The sequence below is a fragment of the Magallana gigas genome, chromosome 2 (assembly GCF_963853765.1).
Source record: "Magallana gigas chromosome 2, xbMagGiga1.1, whole genome shotgun sequence".
NCBI lineage: Eukaryota > Metazoa > Mollusca > Bivalvia > Ostreida > Ostreidae > Magallana > Magallana gigas.
Window position 1 is genome coordinate 46,563,670 of NC_088854.1, and position 17,810 is coordinate 46,581,479.

The window sequence follows — 17,810 nt, forward strand, 5'->3', positions numbered from 1 at the left end:
CTATTTCCGGGTGTAAAATCTTTCCCTTCCTCTGTTGTTTGCAACCAAAGATTCCGAATTCCTATAGTTTATTCATTTTTCGTTCGAACTGATGCGAATTTCATCAAGACATTTACCCGTAATACAATATGACGATCATTATGCGCTCATAGGCTACTACGGAAAAGACTTAATATACAATCCCCAAATAACTTGTTTATCTCAGAAGAGTCCACTTCAGAATTCTGCCGGTCATTCTACGTGTCGGAAACCATTCAATGGATGATTTTACTTCAAGTGGTGTCAGGCACTTTTCACTCAGTTCAGAATTGAAATAGATAAATACTGAGACGAATTCGAAATGAAATATTTTTTGTTAGTCAAATCAAGTGTACATTCAGCTAGGTCAAGGGGTCCAAACATTAACTTTGTCTGCACTTAAAACCATATATAGGGTATAATTCAAAGGGAAGGACTGGTCCGGATACCCCCACCCAACTATGGATGAGCAACTACTATAGTACTACTAAACTAATGGTCATATTAACGGGGTTTAGTGGTCAACAATTTTTCATACTTTTGTCTTTTACTAATTAACAAATTTTTTATTGTTAATGAGTCCATGACTAATTAGTCATGGACTCATTGACAATAAAAAATTGCAAATTAGTAAAAGACACTTTCATACATGTTTTTGTTCAGCTATTAACTATCATTTAGAAGAAAAAAATCCATATATATTAGTTTTGAAGTTTAAAGATATAGCTATATCTTGATACAAAGCTCTTTTTTATGGAGATTAATACAGTCTTAACATGGCCACGACCATCCAGTCCTCTTAAGGGGAAAAAAATGAAAATTGTGTCATGTTGTAAATTTTGAATTTACTGGGTGGGTGTAAAGTTGTCATGTTGTAAATTTTGTATTTACACCCACCCAGTAAATTCAAAATTTACAACATGACAATTGAATATATATATATATATTTTTTTAATAAAGGAAAAGACGTTCCAACGATTTCAAGCATTTTATGAAAATTTACATTAGTGTGTTCGAATTAGTAGCTTACACTGAAATCAACAGGTAGCAAGCGTGCCTTGTAATTAGCAATCGGTTCTCGATTTCTATCGGTGTAGAATTTTACAGATGCGATTCCGCTAAGACAATCATAGCCAGAATCGTTCGCCGTCTTAGCGGGTGACAACAGAGGGAATATTTCGGTAGATTAGATTAATTATGTCATTACCAAACAGATAGAACAAGATCAGATCAGGCATTGGCAAACACTTCGAAATGTTAGTTACAACACAATTTCTGTCAATTTTCGGAGGCGTCCCGAAGGGAAGCGTTACATCTGGGACACCTCGTGTCCCTACGGGAGCGGAGAATGATAACTAGTTGTATGTTTTTTACTGGGTAGGTAACACGACATGAAAGAGAAAGCTGGCTATGGCGCGAGGAAATGGTAGAGATTTCCCGTGTGGTCCCAGCATGCACAACAAATAACACATCGCAATAGGTAAGTAATGACTGCCTTAACAATAGACTGACGCAAAGAGCAACCGGGTCTTCTGGCGGTTAGCGCGTGTCTGCTACACAAGTTGATAATTGCTAAGAATTTCTTCATTACATTAACTGATTGGAATTGAAATATTGTTGAAGAGAATAAATTTTCTTTAATTCATAGACCATTACGAATAGAGTCTTCTGGTGGTTGGTTTAATTCGTACTCAATGAGACGGGCGCCAAACTCACACGGATCGGAAAGCGGCATTGCTTTCTCTCTCCCTCAATCCAAACGGTTTGTTAGAATTTGACATTTGATTCGATAATGATGAGTGTGATTGAACTCGACCAGCAAAGAGCCCTGTCTAGGGTAAAATCTATTTCTAATAATTTTCAAATTGAAACAATACTCATTATCAAACCAAACCGGAAGTGTCATAAAAGCCAGGAAATGTATTAGGAAATAGACCTACTCGTCACGGAAACAATCAGTTTTTAAATTGTATATTACTCCAAGAACGTCTGTAAAACAAAACCTCAATTAATCAGCCCTGACTTCAATAGAACTAAGCAGACACTTTCAAGATTTCTGAATTTCTCTGAGTGTTTTTCCTACAGTTATCGGTCGTCAGGCTTAATCAACATGTTGTCTTCCCCCTCTCTACCACGCAGTAATACCTTAATTATAAACCTCCAATCCTCCAGTTCATTTTCAACTCAGAACCCCTACCCTGAGGGGTCGTTTACACATACAGACAAAGCTTTGTTTGGAGGTGTGCCGACGAGTGTTAAGGTGAAAAACCCAGAGAGAAACCAAATTAAAAACGTCTGCACCGTCCATCATTATTGTCAGGGATGGTAATTCTACCCAAAAGTGAAAGCTCCGACCTAGTTGGAATTGTTATTAAAGAAAAAAAAATGCCAAAAAAAAAAAAATTAAAGAAAAAAGAAATAAAAAAGAAAAGAAAAGAAAAAAAGAGCTAAAACCCGTGAAAACTTATATATAAGAAGAAAAACAAAACCCTAGTATTGAGAAACAACAGATAAAATTCGTTCTGATCGGGAAAAATATATACAATCAAATGGTGACCAGAAATCCAAGTACCTAATGTTAATTCAAATCATAATGATATTTACATGCATTTAAATCAATACCTTTATTACATCGGTGATTTTCCAGATTAAATAACAGTCGTAAGGCAAAAGTATTTCATTATTTTTAAAGGAAAAAATAGATTCTTTGGCCGGTCTAACACATGTCGGTTGTATTACATAAAGAAATACCTGCCTCTAAATCTGATGTTACATATTGTGTAATGAATTATGTATTTATTTAATTAGATGTGTTGCAGGTGCTTTAACAAAATTATAAATTATTTGAATGTTTATTGCACGTCAAGTATCAAATAATTTTAATTTTTAATGCAGTGATCATCGTCTACAATTGATCATCAGAAATTTCCAGGAATAATGCTCTTAAACAGTTTCTGCTAATACGGACAGGCGAGTCAATTGATAAACTCCCCACAAAAAAATCCCCTCTTAACATCCATTGGTTTTCAGTCCCAATTTCGTTTAGATAATAGATGTAGGATAAATATATATTTATATGATATACATGTAACACAAAATGGGATGAAATATAATTTTTGTTGAGATGGGGTAAACCACTGCACTGTTTATTGTTTAATACAAATGATAAGAAATAATAAATAAACCCAACTGTGGACAGATGTGACATATATATTCATCAAGTGGTTTGATTGCAGATAACTGTGTGGGATCAATTTAATAGGAAATGCAATACTTATGATCTCTTGTAAAGGAAATCGCACTTCTCCGTAAAAACTGAAGAAATAAAGTATTGACACCTCTCCTTTAAAACACTTTGAATATATACACACTGCGGTCGATTAAAACTGATCGCCCGGGTCATCTAATGACCATCTGCATGGGCTACATTTTCTAAGTATTTATTGTACAGTTGTCGTCAATGACCACCATTCTCTTTTCTGTTCCTATTTGACGGGGATGCTATCGACAGCACTTGTATACCACTGTGCAGCTGTCATCTAGCTGACATCAGATGTAACTCAAGTGGTATGAGATGTAACTAAAGTTATCTAATGTAACTAGAAACGTCAAATATAGTTTGCATCAATAAGTATCAAGTATATTGCGGATGCTTGAAAACTTTATCTTTTTAATCAGCCCTTTCTATTATTATCATTAATTCCTTATCTAAACTGTATGTAATTTTGTAATTTCTTTGTATTTGAAAAAAGTCCCAGCTGTTTCACTCCCGATTTTTCTGTACATTTCAATTGCGTGTTGTCATCGCATAAATTGAAAATTTTCATTAAATGCGTCACACAATTATATACACGTAAACATATGGTTAATATAGAACAAACCTCAATTTTACAATAGGAAGGTATATTTTACTTGTTTAAGCACTACAATTGATTGAAAACTGAATTTGCTACATCCTGTCGGAATTTTAACTTTTTGTCAAAAGCTCTATTGTTACCATGCACTTCTACCCCACTCCCTCTAAAAATTACAAATCTGTAGTTAAAAATCCAAATTAATTACAAATTTATAATCAATGCATGTCGGTAGATAAATCACTGGAAAGAGTTCAACACAAAAGTGGGCGTTGCTTTCATCTTCATGATTTTAAATATTTTTTATTTTTTTTGATTGATGAGCAATATATATTTTACAAACGCATTATGTGGGTGGCTTGAAAGTTGAATGTTGAAATTCTATGCAACGATGTCTAGATGTCAGCATATCCAATTCAGTTTTTAAAAATTTTATAGATTTGCTGGAGTTATGTTAGGTTTTCATTTAAACTCAAATAGGCGAAATTGCATTAGTCTATACGATTTTATAAATTTTATAAATTCAAATAGAAATTTTAATGCACGACAACATAGCGATATCGAGTATATACTACTAAATAAAAGTTCAAAACAATTTGTACGTTTAGACATATTTATACTATAGTATATAAATATCATTGGGTTTTTAAAGCATTTTCAAAAATATGAGTTATTGAACTCTTTTTTGCTGTCTCTTCATCTCCGTTACCATGAAATTCCTCGGAAGGAAGAAATTTATTCATACATTACAATTATAATTCGAGTACTGGGGAACTTGATACACAAGTGTTCATCAATAATTTTAAGGTTATTTGGAATTTCAGACAGCGCTACATTGAACAGACGACACCATTGACAAAAATTCATTACATTCCGGTACTATTGAACAAACTGCAAAAAGTTGAAGGCAACTTCAAAAGATTTCTTATCTCTTCACTGTCGTCTGCATCCTGGCAACTCATGGCGATTCAGGAGATTCAATTTCATCTCGCAATAAAATCCTATTTCTTTGTTATTCCTATCGGCATATGTGGCCATTTTGCTCTTCTTTATGTAGAATACACAATAGAACTTGCGAAATAGTACGAGAGACACCACAATCAAATTCGATAAAGCATTTGGAATTAAATAAATGGCTTAGGTAAAATAGTCTCGGCGACTAGAATTATCGCTAAATGATGAAATATACATACAAGGAGTTTTAATAAGTCTGTCAGTATGGGTCTTCTATGCCTTGGAGAGATGAAATTAACGCCAAGAAATATAGCAGGAAATGAACAAATTGGACAGGTATTCGACATAAAGAAGATATCATTTGTCAAGCTTTAATCCACTCGGACTAAATGGGCCCCTCCCATTAAATCAGGCTACGCTTAATCCGTGTATTATACAATGTAATTTTCTGACCAATTTGGTATCCAAAACAACCTAATACAGGGTCATTAGCAACACCCCGCTTTTTTGGACATAATACAAGGCCAGCCAACAATGCTCCAGCTTATGGATTGAAAGCTTGAAAACTGAGCTATTTAATGCCAAAAGATAAACCTTTCCGATTTATTTTTTGTCGTGATTTGTAAAAAAAAATTTCTTGCAAGCTAAAAACTGTCTTTGCTTTTTTTTCTCTCGAAAAAAGTAGTTATTTTATTAGGTTTCTCTCGTAACCTTTTCAAGTTATATGTCATTAACGCATGCGACAGAGATAGTTTGAGAAGAAAATGACATCACTTTTTCAGCTCAGCAAGATGTACATGTACTAAGTATTATTTTTTTACCTGCAATTTTATACTAGTATATCTCATTCTAACAATGAAGCCGATAAAAGCCATGTGTATATTATAAAACAAAGTACGGACAAGTAATTAATTTTTTTGAAATAAGATTTAGATACATGTACTAGTATTACGAAATGAAATTGAAAAAAATATATAAAGCTGACAGCGTGACGTTTGGCCCGCCCCCCCCCCCTCCCCCCAACTTTTTGGAAATAAAAATTGTCCTTAAAACAGGTAAAAATGTGAATTTCGAACGAACTGCTCCCTCTTCTTTATTACTTTTTAATGGCCAGTGTTAAATGTTATAAGGAAACTTTATTTGTAGATTAAATTAAAAAATCTAAATACGTGGCAATAAATGTATGGGTTTTTTTCTTGTCAAGATATTTGGGGGTAGTAGGTGGGTTTGCCCCCCCCCCCCACACACACATCCTACCACTTTCAAAAACGATGCCTCGATCGTGCCTGATAATCACATTACAACTGCATGCATGCTAATGTGGGTAATGAAATGCAAAATTAACCAATAATTCATTTATGATTAAACAAAAACTGTTATAATTCTTAAGACCACAATATCGTACTTTTTTTCTGGGTTTAACATAATATCATGAGGACATTCAATGTTTGATTGACAAATTAAGTACATTAATTACAAATGCTTTAATTCGATATACGAGTATACATGTATATAGCTAAACGTACGTCCCTGTACGAGGGTTGTCCCGGAATAGCGTAGACAGAACACATAACTAAACGATAACTTAAAACCTATCCACTGCAATTTCATGAGACTTTGAACAATGACAATGTTTTGTTGACCCTTTGGCAAACAAAACCAAAAATACAAGTCTGTGCTTTACTTATTTCTCGTACATATAAGTCCTTGTGATTCATAGGCCCGATATCTAAATTAAAAAAAAATAATTTAAAAACCAACCAAAAAGTTAAACTGCTTAATGCCACTCCCGTCATTCTAATTCTATTTCCTGTTTAAGAGGATTGAATTTTTGTTGTTGGGGTTTTTTTTTTCGGTGGTTTTTTTTTTTTTATTTCTACAAATCCAATTAATACAGAATAACTTGGACGCATTGACGGCACGCTACTATATTTCATGCACACGCACAAAAGTATTAATCAATGAAATGCACATCCTAATTGTTGCCTATATATTACGCAAAAAACAGTGTGGAAAAACATATCCCTTTACTTAAAGTTTTTAACATATGTGCAATATAGACACGATTCAATAAGAAAGAGGATATGACAAAGAAATGACATCACTTTACGGCTGGTATGATTCACCCTCTCCCGCAAATGATTTCAAGTGTGTCCGAATATTTCAACACGAAAACAACAAGAATTCAGATAAGGGTGCGTGATACAGGACAACAGATAGGAAGTTCTCTCGTTTTTATTGTTTTGCTTGAGCGACAGAAGTGATAGTCCTGGCATTGCTGAGCCTGAGAAGTGAACGAGGTGCCCCCTGAATTTGACACTTAAGCTCTTCAACCCGTCATGAGAATACTCGACCTTTGACCCTCGAGATTGTCGAATCGCATTAATTGGATTAAAATGAAAGAAAGATAAGACACATATGATTTTCTCAACAATAAAAAGCCAGGTCTCAGTTTCAGACGGTATCGGACAAATAAATAAATTCTAATATACTTCCTCTGATCTTTGAAGAAAAAAAAATAAACGCTTGGGTGGCTAAATGTGGTATCAGCGAATCCGCACGGAGTTGGTATGTTTTGATATGAACAAAGCTGTTAATTGGAGTTGAGAATGACTGGTCATTAAAGTTATCAGAAATGTGAATCGTAGGTCTTGGAATTTCATAAATCATCTTGTTTTCTTGGTCATTATTCAAAAACACGTGTTTTGTTTTATTTCACAGCGAAAATTTAATTTGATAAGAAACAGTGCAGCATATCTTTGTAGACATTGTTGTAAATTACTTGAATTATTCTTTATTTATTTGAAATAAAATAATCATACAAATTATATTAGGCCTCGTTGTGTATTTGAATACAAAACAAAGTTTATAGCACGGAATTGCAGAAAAATATGTTACGAAAGCGTTTATTAATCTCATTGAAAGTATGGACTCGGAGAAGGGGTGGGTCCATTTTTGGGCTGATTAGATTTATCTGTCTGTATATCACATCGGCCGACACAGTTTCTTATTGCATTTTATACCAGGTTTTCCCCATTCAAAGTAGATTCTGATCTCTTCATGTCTGGGAAGGGGTGCCTACTTTTTAGTCTCCCCTCATTGATAATTTTACTATCTTTTAAACTATTTTTTAGCTAATTTTTTCTCTTTTTTTATTCTCTCTTTTTCATCATAATATTTTTTCTTTTTACCTGTTTGGAATTTATTTGCCCCCCCCCCCCCCCCCCCCCCCAAATCAAACCTTTTAATATGCTACGGCCTGCAATCTGGTATTGATGAAGACAGCAGTAAAATTTACTTTTATAGAATTTGGATAATTGATTTTCATGATTTTGTTATAATACCGAATGCCGAACCCTGGACTGCTGTAAATAAAAAAAATTCAGTTCGATCTGTGGTATACGGGAGATAACTCTCAAAAGATTTTGTTTAAAACGCGTCAAAAACGTGATAAAAACTAGGCCTACCTTACCAGATTGTGTTACTAATAATTATAAGAGCAAAACTTGTACATATGAATGTAGGTATGTGAATGTGTGTAAATAATGTATAAATAAATAGAGAGTAAAGAATGAAAAATGGATATATTGATATGCAATAGCGTACATGATCACACATGTGCAGGCCTACGTCACAAAGAACTGAACACGTCTGCCGATTATGTGTACATGTTCACAGCTGCCCTCCGGGACGCGGAAATCTTATGTGAATCAAGACCCAAGCAAATCCTGGACGAGTTTTTAAGGTGTTAATGGTATGCATCTTAATTTGATCAGCTGAATGGAGTTAAATGTGACAGACTAAATTTGCCCCGGTGAATGAACTTTGTTCCACGGTTCATGTAGGAAGGTGTCAAAACAATACCAATTGCCTGTTTCTTCCACCGACCTCACCAATATTCTGCAATTCCATTTTATCGGAAGTATATCTTTGAAATAACCGATTCTCAAGAAGAATGAGGTTTTTTCATTCGGCAAGAAGAAGAGCAGGCCACAGAAATGATTTCGGCAAGCGATTTGACAGTTCAACAATGGAGTGTAAACATTGGGATATCCCTTCTTGTAACGTCAGAGAAATCGATATAGTGGAAAAAGTAAACACGCATAAATACCGACGCCGTTTGAAGGGCACATGTCGTGAACACTTATTCCTCTACAAACATTTAAGATTGTGCTTCGAAAAGAATTCCAACGATAAAGTCATCAATGAAATCATCGTCGAGATTTTCAAATGCGAGGGAAACCTCCAATCTATTTTTAGCGTTCTACTTCCGAGTCATGTGATCAGAAATGCGTATCATATCAACAACAATATACACGTGCTTTATCCCGGATTAAAAGCGAAAGTAAGAAGGAAGGGGATAAGTGAAGCATTTGAATTTTATCTGCGATGTATATGTCTATCCACAGACTTAGCACCCCAGCCATCGGGTGCAGGGTGTGTCCTAAACCGAGAATTTGATGTCGGTCAGTCGTTCACCCCTTTGCTTGCAGCAACCATGAGGCGAGACCCCGAGTTGGTCCTACTTCTGTTAAGGTACGGTGCTGATCCATTTCACTGTGCCCATGGTCCGGACATTGCATCCTACTGCGACCCAATAGAAAACCTGATTGAAGGTCTAAATAGCATAACTATGTTTAAGAATTCAGAATTTTCTCAAGAGACCAAAGAAGCGCTGTCGGACGAGGAAAGTCGCGGATTACTTTGTCTGGAATATTTCTACCGTGCGACTCCTCGCATCTACGTGACAGAGAGCCGGGAATTTCGCCCCCAGGAGCACTGTAGCGATGACGAGGAAAACCAAAGCCCGGGTCCCGGGGACAAAGTTTATCACCTTCACCCCGCCTTGGCTGGCTGCTTGGACATGGCCCTGTTGTCTGGTCCCCGGTCTCTGCAGCACCTGAGCAGGTGCGTGGTCCGGAGATCTCTACAACAGAGATGTGTTTTCACGTCTACTCTCCCCGATCTCATTTGCTCGCTGCCTTTGCCAAAACACGTAAAACGATACGTTGATCTTCTCTGCGACTAATTTGTAATTAACACAAATTACTTGTCATTAGTTATAGTATATATTTCATTTACCATTCGTTTTCCAATGAATTGATGTCCTTGCATAATTCAAGGATTCGTCATGTGCTCACAACATCCATATGCACGAACGCTTTTTTTTTAAGAGAACAGCTATAAAATGAACTTACAAAGAAAACGTGAAAATTTTAATACCTGGTTTATATAATATGTTATAATATTATATATTTATATGTTTTAGTATATCAGAGTTTTATTTATTTTTACTTGATTCCTTTTCTTGCTCTTAATTTACCTAATGCATAATTCTATTTATGTATATTATTTAAATTATTTATTTATTGCTATCTATTTGACAATGATTACAAGTATACATTATAAAATAGAAGCATACAGTGTACATACTAGTATGTTGATGCATACAATTGACTAAAAATTAAGAAAATATTTATTTTTATTTAATTAAATGAACCTGTGATATCAAGGGTTTTGTTGAAATTTTCTGTTTTTAATTACATTCTCAGGAACCACTTTCCTTACCTAAACATAGCAGCTCCAAATATTTTTGTATACGGATATTTTTTGTAAAATTTAAGTTAAGAGTTTACTGATTGAGGTTGATGAAAGAAGTCAACAGCAATGTAATTTTAAAAGTTACAACATGTTTTTATGTCAAACTGCAACCTTTATATTTTAACTCGTTAATGCAATAAAACCTTGTGATGTATACATATATTATTTACTCCATTGATTACATTTAACATTTAAATATACTTGTATGTGAATATGTTATATATGTAATTCCGTTAAAAATAAAATTTTGTGCATGCGTTCCGTAATTTAATTTTGATTCGAATGTGATTAATGTACAGTATTTGAGTGCATTTTTTTAAACTTTGTAATATCTAAATTTGGAATTTTGGTGTGTATGGTTGTGTATTAAAGTATTCAGTTTCTTCCAAGATGGAATGTTTATATCTATGAAATAAAACTCAGAAATCAACACATATTGTGCATTTTATGTGTTATTTAAACAATAAAATGCTTTCTTTGCGTTAGTGGGTTATGTAATTTTTTTCTGCAATGATTGTTACCTCCATAACCCGCATGAATCATCAAAGAAATCATCTTTCTTTAAAAAAAAAAACCAAGTTGACAGAAAAAAATAAGTGAAAATATATATAACTAAATCATTGTTAATGTACATCAGTACATTAGATAAAAGAAATACATGTAGTCAGTTTGTCTTGTATGGAAATTGGAATCTTGATATCATCCAGAATTTTTCTTAGGTTGCTGAAGGTTTCCACCGATCGATAAACTGATTAGAACTGGATCGTGTAGATGTCAGTCTTGTCAGTTTCTATATACCTGTGAATTACAACCAATATCCATAGGAAATAGAGGGAATCAAACCTAGTGGATGTAGATATTTACTAGACTAAGTATACACCGATCGACAATATAGATCTATAAGGTGATTTTAGATATTTTGTATTTTGATTTTGGCCATGCATGAATAAGGATTGTCAGGCTTTCACGTCTCGTATGAACTTGTCTCATAAGGTTGATTACAATAGTAATACATTCATAGTACAATATGAGATCATATATTGAGCAATGCAAGATTTTCACAATGATGGTATTGCATTGTATTTTTGGTTACTGTATACATTTAAGGGTTGACCTCTCCGATAGGCGCCTGCCGAGGTAACTCTGAATGGTCTAGAAATCATTTTTTACACCTTTTACTAAAAGTTATTTTACGTCAAAGTTTCCATTCATTAATTTTTTTTTATATCAGATCTATTTTTCTAAATCAATGATCAGAAGATTGGCTGATTAAAAATGGGGTTAAATTCTGCTATATTTTAGTCACAGAGACGCAAGTTGCAATCATCAATTACACATGTACCCTATACTGTTGCGATGCTATGAATTAGGGGGTACGTTTTTATTGCAGTAGATACAAGCGCCTGCTGTGTGCGATTCCCCTCCTCTACTCCTGGAACACTCGCATAAAAAGGTCAGACTTGTCAGTGGCCTGAGCTGACCAGTGCACTAAAATTACCGGGAACTGCCGGTGTCACCTACGCATTCTATTCTTTATGTTTTTATTACATATTTAATAATAAACTATGCAGGCTTTACAGATTGTTTTGTCACACCAGATATATTCTCACAGTTAAAATAATGCAGCACTGTTGAATTTGCCGCTTCGGTTGTCTCCTGATTTACGTGTACTCTAGATTTGCTGCCATTTGCATTTTGGATAATTCATATGAATAGGTCGAAACCATGTCAGAATTTTTCGTAAGATATTAACTCTTACCAAAAACATAAGTCGTAAAAATATGATTTTTTTCTAGAAAAAAAATTAATATACAGTTCAGCTAGGCTGTACTACTCGTTTTACCGAAGCAACAGTCACAGATCCATATCAAACTTCCCGGGAGTGGGGTTTAACACTTAAAAATTGTCTTTCTAAAGTGCAAAACTATTCAGAAGAAAAAAATCGAGGAGGGGGGGGGGGGTGTTTCTGGGCCCATTGGAGGCCCAAAGAGCTTTTTTCTGTGTCATGGAGTTCAAGACGCGTCCCACGGTTCATATAAACGACGATTCTTTTCAGAGGTTTTGGAACGTTTTAGGCGTAAGCTGACGTTTTAATTAAAAATAGATAAAAGAAAATAGAAAAGAACCTCTTTAATTTTTAGTAAAGTTTTATAAATTTATTTGGTAATATACATATATTTACATGATACAATATCTAAAGAAAACAGAACGAGAAAAAAATCAATTTTTTAATTCCAAAGTCAAACATAAGATATGTACGTGTAAATTAAGTGTAAACCCTTTATTGCTATCCAACACGGAAATTTTCATATTAATCATTCTGGAAAACAGTTCATTTAAAAGCTCTCTGTTATTAGCAATAATATCAAGACACCTTGCAAGGCTTAATAATTTTGCATTAGAAAATTAGAATGCATTACAAAATAACGGAAGTCCGCAACGTAGGCTGCAGAACGTAGTTAAAAATGTTCGTGCAAAAATGATACTATACATGTACTTTGATATGTCTCAAAAGACTCGACAATCATATACCAGTAACTATTAATATATTCTTTTAAATCTTATTTTTGTATGTACGTAATACATGAACAGTTAATTTAACACGTCAACTATATGAACGCAGTACCAGCGGGTTTGCGTCATCACGCGTTGAAAGATGGCGACACGATGACATTAAACTTTCAGTAAAAAAGCAATAAATATGAAATACTGGACAAACACGTACCTTTTCCATCCAAATAAAACAAATTTAGAAGACAATAGGGTACTTTTGTATTTTGACAAAGATACATGTCTTTTACAACCGTTATCAAATTAATCCATTGACTAACATAGACATTCGTGGATCATTCTGCGTGAAGCCATGACAATACAACCAAAAAAAGCGTGCTAGAGTGAATAAATAAACATATTCTATAAAGTTCAAAGAAATCCTCGTAAATGTCAAGAAGGGATGTTGTTTTGTCTGGTGGTTCACGGGGCCCGGTGGACGAGGGCTGCCCCTTTGACGTGGCGGCTAGCACAGCCTGATGAAAAACTATAAAACTCTAGCCTATTTCGAGGTCCAGTCCATTTTACTGGTCAGTTTTAGCACTATGGCGCGTTGGACTACTACTTCATTCTGTTTGTTCTTGAGTGAGTTTCTCTTTCTTTTGTCTTATTTGTTATTTTAGAATACTCTTTTGTCAATATAAAGTATACTTAGTATTTTTAATAATTAATTTGATTTAAAAAAAAATCGATTCTATCGTGTTAATATATTGTGGTCTTTTTCTGTAAAGTTTTGGCGTGTGTAGAGAGTGGATTGATCCACACGGAATTTCATGTGGATGCGGAGCTTGCATTGAGTGTGGATCAAAAGGACAACGCCAATGATACCTCACCAATGATGAGAGAGTCAAACGACGCCTCTGTTGTATCAGAAACCCGAACAGACAGCAACGTCTCTAGCGATACTACAGCCGCGGACAAAATCTTGATTATCAAGAATGAAACAAAAGAGCTTTTTGAAGATTTTAACAAGTCTCTGGTGTCCTCAAATTCATCTCCAGAGACCTCTCTGTTTATCGGATCTGCTACAGGTGAAAGTTTGATTGACGCGAGCTCGAAAGGAAATGTCGCAGCCGTCGACGATGCGAATCTGACAAGTGATAAAACAACCCAGATCACCACGGATATTAAATCCACACAAACATTTTCTTCCCAAATTCCCCCTGACTCTCCCACGCCCACGTTAAGCTCCGTGACCAATTCCTCAGTGGTTGCCAAAGAATCAGTGACCAATGCCGAACAAATTACTACGGTTCCATCCGTCTCCTCAAATATGGACGTCACTGACGTTCACACTCAGACCCCGCCATTATCAAGTACTGAAGTCTTAGCGTCTGCACCGTCTGATGATGTTCAGGTCTCAGTATCCGAGACCACAGGGGCAGCAGTCCTTGATGCGACGCTTGAAACAGTTACTACATCGGCCCCTGCTGTAGGAGACGTCTCAACCACGCCATTACCTGCTGTAGCAGACGCAGAGCTTGTTGAAAATTTATCGATGCTTTCCAAAACAATGGATGGGTTTGATTTGATTATGGACAGTGCGATCGAAGCTTCGATCAACGAAAGTAAAGGTTTATTTGATACTACCGTGAGTGATACCTCTGCAGCACCAGCTAATCAAGAAATTGTATCCACTGGCGGCCCATCACTTGATTCAGGGACAACCGAAACTGTACTAACCTCAACTGGTAGTGTTTTTGAAACCCTTGCTATTTCCGCATCAAACAACATAGGTGCTAACGAGAGTATTTCTTCCTCTTCAAATATTTCAACAGACACAACAACAAACGGGGTTGAGAACGTTGATATGGCAGCGTCGATGTCAATAACAACAGCGGTCGAAACTCCAACTGAAACAACGACCTCTGCGGACAACGTTGTTAACGCACAGATTAAGACCACGGAAAAGTTTACTGAACCAGTCATTACACCAGTTGTATCAACAGGCGAAAGCTTGCAATCAACAGAAACTCCAACGGTTCCAACTCCAGTATCAGCGACGGTGAAATCCACAGACAGCACAGACAATGTTGTCACATCTACTGAAAGAGTGGTTATATCTTCGGACTCTACTGTTGAAAACCAAATGGGAACAATAAATACAGACGATCTATCTCCCCCTACTGTGGTTGTTGACCAGGCTACTTCTGATGTAGTAGAGACAACGGTAGAGACTTTAGAAAATAAACCAATAGAAGACACAACATCGGAGACCAATGCACAGCAAGATACAACAACCATGCAGAATACTGCAGAGTCGGTCTCAGCAACGTCATCAGCCTCATCAGGAACTGGAAGTACAAAGATTGAAGGCATAATATCAACAGTTTCTGACATGACTTCGCAAGTCGTCGAAGCAAAGGTGTCATCTACAACTCCACAAGCTAAGGAGGAGATTGAAGGCACAATATCAACAGTTTCTGACATGACTTCTGAAGTCGTCGAAGCAGCGGTGTCTGCAACAACTCAACAAGTCACGAATAAGAATACAATAGAAGTAGCAGTGCAGTCAACAACTGATAACAATGTGCAACCAACAGAAGAGGTTGCAACAAGCCAGGCAACATCAAATAACATTGTGCAACCAACAGAAGAGGTTGCAACAAGCCAGGCAACATCAAATAGCATTGTGCAACCAACAGAAGAGGTTGCAACAAGCCAGGTAACATCAGATAACATTATGCAACCAACAGAAGAGGTTGCAACAAGCCAGGCAACATCAGATAGCATTGTGCAACCAACAGAAGAGGTGGCAACAGATCAGGCGACATCAAATATTGTTGCAGATACAAACAATTCGGTGACAACATCTGTCGATCTGGCACAAACAGCAAATCTAGTCTCATCCACAAGTTCAAGTATAACTGGAACTGTGGATATGACAGAATCAATAACAACAAACAACCTAGAGACAACAGACGCTCCAAGTACAAATGCACCTACAACAACAACAGAATCAGTCACAACAACGACAACAACAAAAAGGACGACGACAACAACAACCACAGAGGCCCCCTCGACAGCAAGCACCACCCCGAGACCATGCCCTGTGTACCAAACCAAGTACAACCGGAACGACCTTCTGGTGACCACTGAGCCCGAGGGCTGTACCATGTTAGTATAAATGCGACACGCAATTTAGACTTTTGATCTTAATTAATTAAATATGAAATTCATTGTATCCATAGATTTATAACTACTGATAATTTTTACATTTTTCTATATGTTTGCAATAATTACAGTATGGTACATGTATTTTTAAACAATACTTCCATTTTTAAGAGAGTACATGTACATGTAATGTATAAGAGAATATTGTGAAAAGACGTAATATAATCCCATTTTACATGCAAATCATAGTTTGATTATATACATACTTCATTACTTTTTGTTCTTTTATTTCAAAGGATTTCAAAGATAGTGGACTTGAGAGGTCAATTTAGGGGGTCTAACCGCATGATATGGAGAAAAATGCACGCAGGCCTGAGGTACACAGAAACCGCTATGAACTCTCGTAGACATAAAGTACAGTACAACTACTTGATGTCGTAATTTTGCTGAATTATAATCCAATCTTTTTTCAGAGGACTGCGGTACCCCGATGTTTCCTTCAAATACGAGGGTGAAGATGGTGGAACCGACGAGAAGTGTCGAATGCCCACTAAAACAGTGGGGCCCTATATTGTTGTAGATACCATACCGGGGCGATGCCAAATGTATGTTCTTCTCCTACTGAGCAACAACATATAACATTCACCGATTAACATGATACAGCAGACATGTTTTATAAATATTTCTTTTTTTTTTTAAAAGATGACCAATGACATCTTTCGTTGCTTGAAAATACAATGCATTTTACTTGGCGCTCCATTTGTTTTCCATACGAAAAGCATCTAAATGTTCATTCTTTATAATCAATAGGCGTCGAGTTATACGAAGACGTTACGCTACGTGTATTATATTGACAGAAAGACATTCATTTTATTGCATTTGTATATTGCCGGTGCAACAAAACCTTTAAAGATATCCCGTTGTACAAAGGAGTTGAACAATTTCCTCCTGAACAATATATGTCATTAATATTCGTTGTTAAGATGTCTTTTAAATTGAGACATTATATGAATTATTTTTGCAGGGTGATTGGTTTGAGAAGCGTTAGAGCCCCTATCCAGATAAATAACCCACCCGGAAAGAAAGGGCCACCACAGCGCCTGTTTAGGTATGTTCAAGTTTCAAACAATTATTGGAAGTTTGTTAACAATTTTCTGTATTACGAATACGAATGTTTTTTTTATCATTATTAAATCATATTTCAAGGCAAATTTGCTTAAACTTTACAACCGTACAATTGTTCACGTACAGCTTTTCTTTCTGTTCACAGATTCCGATTAGTCATGCGTCCCGTGGTGGAATATTTAGAGGGAGACTTGCTGTAACTGGTTGGCGCCAAAATTTGTGGACATTCAGATTCTCAAATTTAGATGCGAAATACATGTAGTATTGTTATTTGTTGAAATCCATAAAATAATAAACAATTTCATACATTTTTGTGTGTTTTTGGTGCGTAAAACTGCGCCGTTAATGGCCTTGATTTTTTTTAAACAAATAAGGCAGTTATGGACATAAATGTTTCATCAAACAATATATATAAGGATACATCGTCTCAAGCCACGGGTTTTGTGTCCATTCTACATCCACATACCCGGTTTGTGGAAATAGAATGGACACAAAACCCGTGGCTTGTGACAATGATAAGGATAGGGACTTCCAAAATGTTTAATTCACCATTGACTTTCTCGATCAAATAGAAGTCATTCCTTCGGAAATCTT

At 35.7% G+C, this 17,810-nt stretch overlaps 1 protein-coding gene across 1 annotated transcript; it reads left to right on the forward strand.

Annotated features, from left to right (window-relative positions):
* The first annotated feature begins 13,402 nt into the window (after nucleotides 1-13,402).
* LOC105340879 (mucin-2) lies at nucleotides 13,403-17,525 on the forward strand. The gene is made up of 6 exons (XM_011447127.4): nucleotides 13,403-13,562; nucleotides 13,709-16,094; nucleotides 16,388-16,468; nucleotides 16,565-16,696; nucleotides 17,116-17,199; nucleotides 17,362-17,525. The coding sequence occupies exons 1-6, from the start codon at nucleotides 13,457-13,459 to the stop codon at nucleotides 17,414-17,416; spliced, it is 2,844 nt and encodes a 947-aa protein (XP_011445429.3). The 5' UTR covers nucleotides 13,403-13,456; the 3' UTR covers nucleotides 17,417-17,525.
* Nucleotides 17,526-17,810: the final 285 nt, after the last annotated feature.